At 38.2% G+C, this 6,647-nt stretch overlaps 1 protein-coding gene across 1 annotated transcript; it reads left to right on the top strand.

Annotated features, from left to right (window-relative positions):
- The first annotated feature begins 2,165 nt into the window (after positions 1-2,165).
- Positions 2,166-6,280, top strand: LOC147273745 (sphingomyelin phosphodiesterase). The gene is made up of 4 exons (XM_086257644.1): positions 2,166-3,806; positions 4,705-4,851; positions 5,216-5,332; positions 5,443-6,280. Exons 1-4 carry the CDS (start codon positions 2,283-2,285, stop codon positions 6,058-6,060), a joined length of 2,406 nt encoding a protein of 801 aa, XP_086113770.1. The 5' UTR covers positions 2,166-2,282; the 3' UTR covers positions 6,061-6,280.
- The last annotated feature ends 367 nt before the right edge of the window (positions 6,281-6,647 follow it).

Raw genomic sequence — 6,647 nt, forward strand, 5'->3', positions numbered from 1 at the left:
AATATATCATTATATATACAACTGAGTTTCATAAAGAGTTTTAGAGTGTTACAGTGGCAATAGACTGATTAAACATAAACTGAATTTGATTAATTAAGCTTTTACTTATGGGTTAGATGTTTTTTTTTTAATCAAGATTAGAAGGGTTTTTTTGTTTTTTTTAGTTGCATGGTTAGAAGGTTTCTTCAAGCTGAATCTTTTCTTGTTTTAAATATTTCTATTTGTCCCATAGTATAGGCAAAAGAAGGGGTGACCTTCGACTAAGAATTAAAAAAAAAAAAAAAAAAAAAAAGCAAGAATGGGTGACCATGACAAGGGCTCGATCTTTAAGGTGGCTTTTGTAGTCATGCATATGATAACTTAAATGATAAGTATTGTTTGATGGCGTTTTTTTATTTATTTTTTAATAAAGAGAGATGAATATGAAAACGAGAGTAAATACTAAATATGAGTCAATTGGTGTGAGTCTGTTTCTATGACGTAATAGTGTTCGGTGGCACTACAGTTCGATCCATATATAGGTTAATTCTTGGATATTTCACATTGTTATTCGAGATATTTACTTGTTATTAAGGGTCTGTTTGGTACTGTTTTTACAATTGGTAAAAGCGTTTTCAGATTAATAAAAGCGCTTTTGATTGCTTTTGACAAAAATAAATATAAGTGCTTATGAATTATAAAAGCGTTTTTAAGTGGTTTTTTGAGAAACACCTGACAGGTGCTTCCTCAAGAAGCACTTCCAAATGCTTTTGCATAAAACACTTGAATTTTTTATAAAAATTTATATGTGCTTATGAGCAGAAGCGTTTTCAACAAAAGCGCTATTGATTATAAGCGCTTCTAAGAAGCAGTGCCAAACGGGCCCTCAGCCGTCTGGACTCGCATCGAATTTCAAATGTTTATAAAGAAGTCGAATGTGGTTGTGGATGCCTTAGTTGATATTGATCACTCTCTGAATAATATTCGATTTAGTTTAATTGTCTCTCTTTTTTAGTTCACTTACGAAGTTGTTTGATGTATCTATGGTATTTGTTTGTAATTAATTCATCGAAAAACAAAATATTTATATCTAGCATTTTCTTAAGTTTATTTTTAATCTCAAATAACAAAAAAAGTTTATTTTAATCTAGGAGAGAGATTATTTGAAGAGTGATTATATTTCCACTCCTTGTCATATTTTTTCACCCACTAATAAATTTGGAAAAAATATCAAAAACACTCTTTCCATCTCCAATTATTCCTATAATACATTTGATATACCAACTCAAACACTCACTTACTAAACACTCTTCTCACCCCCCTTAACTATCATTTCACCCACCCATCTTTTTCCAAATACAAGAAAAATAATCTTATACTCAACCTATAATTCATTCTTAATTAAATTTCTAATTATATCTCTAAGATTAATATTCAATTTCTAAATCAAAAGAAACATTAAAATATAATAAATTCTTAATTCAAAATTATAAATAAATAAAAAGAGTTTAGGATATAGAATAATCATACATCATAATAGATGTATGAGTATTAACCAAATAATACATTGATTTTAAGTTTTGGTTATAGAGTAGAATTAGAGTTTATGGAAAAGAAGAATTATAGAAAAAAATAAGTATGTGGGATGAAAGTTACATTGGTTGAGAAGAGTGTTTAGTAGGTGGATTATGGGTGTTTGAGTTGACATATCAAAGAAAATTATAGGAATAATGAGAGGTAAGAAAAATGTTTTATATTTTTTTAAATTTAATAGTGAGTATAAAAATAAAGCAAGTGAAAAAATAAGATATGAGAATGAGAATATAAGTACTCTTATTTAAATTTGAAATATTTTAAAATATTATCGAGAAAAATACACTAAAATAGGCAGTCGGTACTCGGTAGTATACTAGTATTTGCGTAGAAGGTAAGACAAAAGAGAATACAACTGTCATCCTCCAGATACTTCCCGCCCCTTCCGATCCAAATATAATTTTTTTTTTCCCAAAAAAGCCAAAATGAAAAGAGAACCTTCCGTAATTAACCAAGCCACTTAAGTGGACCCCACAAGGAGCACGTCACACTCATATAGACTCTCCATCTGGCGCCACGTGCATCCCTCCCTTTCTTCCCCCATAAAAACGCGCCACTCCTTCTCTTCTCATTTGAAACTTTTAAAACCTCTCACCTCCTGGCTTTGCCTGCAAAAACCCTAGCGGCCTGGAAAAAGCCTCACTCTCTCTCTCTCTCTCTCTCTCTCTCTCTCTCTCTCTCTCTCTACGGTCGACCCCACAAGCCTTACCATGCTCCCCCACTCGTACGCCGTTGATTCCCATTCCAAATCCCAAGACCTCGCCTGCACCATCCTCGCCTCCACCGCCCCGCACCAGATCTCCTCCGCCTGCGCCTCCATCGAGTCCTTCCTGCACTCCCTCTCACCCGACCACTCCCGCCACTTCTTCTCCGTCACCTTCCCCACCCTCATCTGCAAGCTCTTCGGCTTCGACGATTCCACGTCATCATCATCATCTCCCTCTCCCTCCTCCCCCTCCTCCTCATCCAACGGCTGGATTGACACCGTCCTCGCATCCAACGACGTGGAGTTAGCCAACAAGCTCTTCGCCCTCCTCGCCCCCAACAGCCTCCTCTTCAGCTCAATCTCGGCCGTCGATCGCCTCTCCCTCGTCAAATACGTCTTCCCCATCGAACGGTTGCCGGAATGGGTCCGATTCATGCTCCAATCCGAAAACGACAGCCGGGTACTATCCGATTTAGCTCCAGTTTTCAAAAATAGGGTTAAGGAAGATTCGATTAAGCCTAATTTCTATCAAGTTCAGCTCAATGTGTTTGAATATTACATGTTTTGGTTCGCTTATTACCCTGTTTGCCGCGGAAAGAGTGAAAATTGTGATAATGTTTCGGTAAAAAGGAACAAAAGGTTTAAAATTGAGAATTGGGTTTCGTCAATTTCGGGGTTTTCGAGCCCTAGGCGTGGAGTGGACCTGAAAATTGAGTGTAATTTGTATATTAGGCTTTTGTACGCTTATCTTCGTTCATTTGTGGCTGTGGTTGATTTGAATTCACACCAACCCTACCGGAGTTCGCTTTTGCATTACTCGTCTAGCTATGATAGCTCGGTTGTAGCCCAGGCAGAGTTTTTTGTCAATGCATTGGTAAATTTTTGGTTGGTTGATAATGATTTTTCGCCGTTGCCCGTTAATCTGTGCAAGTCGTTTGGGGTTCTGTTTCCATTCCGGTCGGTTTTGGGTGAGACCCCACCAACGGCTGGGTTGGGAGAGGTGGTGAAGTTGTTTGTGAAGTACTTGAATTTGGGTTTGGTTGTGCACAAAGGTGAGAGTGAGAATGTGGAGCATGGTGTGAGTCCGCGGTGGAGAATGTCAGGTTCATTTGATGCTGGGAAGTCCAGGGATGTAATTATGGTGTCACCCTGTGTGCATCCGATGGGGTCTTGGAACTTGTTGATACAGAGGCCTCTGTACAGGTTTATATTGAGGACGTTCTTGTTTTGTCCAGTGGGAACTTCGATTAAGAATATATCGCAGGTGTTTTCGGTTTGGGATACTTATATGGAACCTTGGATGATCACATTGGAGGACTTTTTGGAACTTGATGCTATTGTTGACGGATCGGCTAAGAATGGGAGAAAGGAGGACTCGCAGTCTCAAGCCTGTGGTTATACACCTTCCTGGCAGGGTTATGTGCTGGCCAACTACTTGTACTACAGTTCCTTGGTTATGCATTTTGTTGGGTTTGCACACAAGTTTCTTCACACTGATGCGGAAATAATAGTCCAGATGGTATTGAAGGTTGGATTCTTAACCATTTTTCTTCACTCTCTAATCAAGTTTCCTTTGTGTGCTCAGATTTAATTGCTTCCCCTTCCAGATATTAATCAGCGTGCTTAAGCTTTGACATGTAACCTTGATTTTAAACTGTCTGGTCACATTGAATAGGAATTTAGTTATCAGCAATAGCTCGTTTGTCGTAATAAAATTCTTTTCGCCACTTTGGTCAACAAAATTTGTGATGCTTTTCTTTGCATTATAACCTTCCATTGGTACACCACTTTGAGCATTTTTATGTTGAGTTCTAAACATTCTGACTGTGAATGCTCATTTAAGTGTCCAATTAGGTGACTTAGATAACGGTGATATGTTCGATTCTACATTTTATAGCTGAGTAAGGAGGGGTTGGGTCCTAGTGATTTAGAAAAGAATGATGATAATGAATTATATGGAGGTCCCGGAATTCTATGATTTAGAACATAATCATATGAAAATTACTCATAACAAACTATCATGATCATTTTGATTGGTAGTTCACAGCTTCCAACTCAGCTAGGTCTTTAATGAGGCTCTACTGAGCCTTGGCCTGTCAAGATGCTTTTCCACCAATGAACATATTTGTGATACTTGAATACAGGGTCAGAAATTTAGGTAGTGATGACCCTACGAATTTGCATCATTTCAAATTTAGTGAGAAAAGGTGTCATGAACAGTGCATTTGGATGAGGACAAATTTTATGATAGTAGCAAGATGTTCAGAAAAACTAGTACTATATGAAAACTTAATCAAGAATAATGTAATGATAATTTATGCCGGTCCCTGGCCAACTACCTGCACATTACTCATCATTTATTTCTTTCTGAAACCAATATGAACACTTTTATGTTTTGTGTCTGATTATCCATGATTTCTTTACAGGTCCTAACTATATTGACATCATCCAAAGAGCTACTTGACCTTATAAAGATGGTGGATACTGCTTTTCACTCCAAACAAGCAGGAACGGGCAAATCAATGCTTAATAGCTTGTATAGATTTGTTGCTCCAATTCGTGAACAGTTGCAGGTAGATTTACTTCTCTCCTATACCTGTGAGCTTTGCCTATCTTTATTTATGCTTCAAATGAATGAACGAGGCATAGTATTCCTATATCTTGCTTTTGTTTTTCTTTCTTCGATTTGCTCTTATGTCTCAGAAAATCATTGATGACTCATTGAATGTAATTGCAATTTTGAACAGCTCCTCTGATGTGCTAATCAGATTTTTTAGTATATGATGTCTGCTTCGATGGCACTTGCTGAAGGGGCTATATAACTGCCCTTATCAAGCTCATGATTTACCAGAGTTCTCGGGCACAAGTTGATTTCCCAGCTATTTGAATCAGTGTTTGACTGTTTCTCTTTCTTGTATGATCTATTGGTAACCTTAGGACTGGGAGCATGGCTTATGTGAGAGTGATGCCGATGGGTCTTTCTTGCATGAGAATTGGAACAAAGATTTACGACTGTTTAGTGATGGAGAAGACGGCGGGCAACAACTGCTTCAGGTTTTTATGATTTTTATTATCGTTTTCTACTTATATATGTTTACAAAATTAAGTCTGCGTCTCCCTACATCACAAGATCTCATTCAATGGTCCCGATTTTGTTATTGCAGTTGTTTATACTACGTGCAGAAGCTGAGTTGCAAGCCATTTCTGGTGAGAATCTTGCTCACAGCCTTCAGTGCATAGACTCTTTAAAAGCTCAGGTGGGCTGCTTATTTGGTGGCCATACTGTAAAAAAGCTACTGTCATTTTCCCCAGAAGCAAACCAACCTTCACAACCTCGTGACGAAATATTCAAACCCAGGAGAGTTGGCAACCATGCTTTGGCTGATATCAAATACAAGGGTGACTGGATGAAGCGCCCCATATCCGACGATGAGGTTGCTTGGCTTGCCAAACTGCTCGTCCAGTTTTCAGCTTGGCTAAATGAGTCTCTTGGACTAAACCAGACAGAGAGCAGCCAAGCTGGCCCTACATGGTCCTATGTGGAGGTGTCGAGAGATGTTTTGGGCAATGTCTGCGGACCCACAGAGACGATTAAGGCAGTGTTGGGTGCTGTTGGATCCTGGCTTCTCATGTTGGGTGTGGCAGTGGTGAGGCTAATGAGAACACATGGGCTCAGGGTGAACCTGAGGATGCTGGCCTCAAAGAAGGTTGTAATGGTTTTGCTGTTGTCTGCTGTATATAGTATATTGAAGAAAGCCTTTGGAATGTTCTATAGGGTGTAGATTAGAGTCGAACAATAGTTATTTAAAAGAAAGAAGAAAGAAAACAAGGTATAGAAAACGGGAGAAGGACAAGAATTTTTGTCTCACGAGGTATGTTACACTGTCGTTTTTGGTTCTCGACCTGTAATTGTTGCATTTTTGCATCAGGAGCACTGAAATGATACAGGCAGATCTTTTTCAACTTCACTATGGTTCTTGTTCTTGTGCTATAGCGTATACTTGGGTAATTAGGCTAACTGTTGGGACTGTATTTGTTCTTTTTGAGCTTTGGGACTATCCATAGGGTGGAGTGTAGACTAGTGTACGACTTTTTTTTTTTTTTTTTTGAAGCAGGGATAACTAAAGAAGTCCTTTGCCCATTTGGAGGTGTTCCATCTCAACATCCAAAATGATTTTCCAAAATTTTCTAATTTGATTTCAAAATGGCCTTTATGCAAGAGGTCATGCCCGAAGGCCGGCAAGCCATGGTTGGTGGCTTCACTAGTCTGGTCACCAGGGCATTGAGAGTTTTTTCTCCTTAATATTACTTTTTAAGGAAATATTTTCTTAAAGTTATATAAATAAAGGAAAAATTGGTATTATGAAAT

Source organism: Dryas octopetala, chromosome 9 (assembly GCF_963921425.1).
Source record: "Dryas octopetala chromosome 9, drDryOcto1.1, whole genome shotgun sequence".
In the NCBI taxonomy this organism is placed as follows: Eukaryota; Viridiplantae; Streptophyta; class Magnoliopsida; order Rosales; family Rosaceae; genus Dryas; species Dryas octopetala.

Bases quoted from the DNA above. Each gene is read 5' to 3' on its own strand.
- LOC147273745 (XM_086257644.1), top strand. From the start codon at position 2,283: ATGCTCCCCCACTCGTACGCCGTTGATTCCCATTCCAAATCCCAAGAC. The intron at 3,807-4,704 runs GTTGGATTCTTA...ATTTCTTTACAG, and splicing joins TAGTCCAGATGGTATTGAAG to GTCCTAACTATATTGACATC. The intron at 5,333-5,442 runs GTTTTTATGATT...TTGTTATTGCAG, and splicing joins GCGGGCAACAACTGCTTCAG to TTGTTTATACTACGTGCAGA.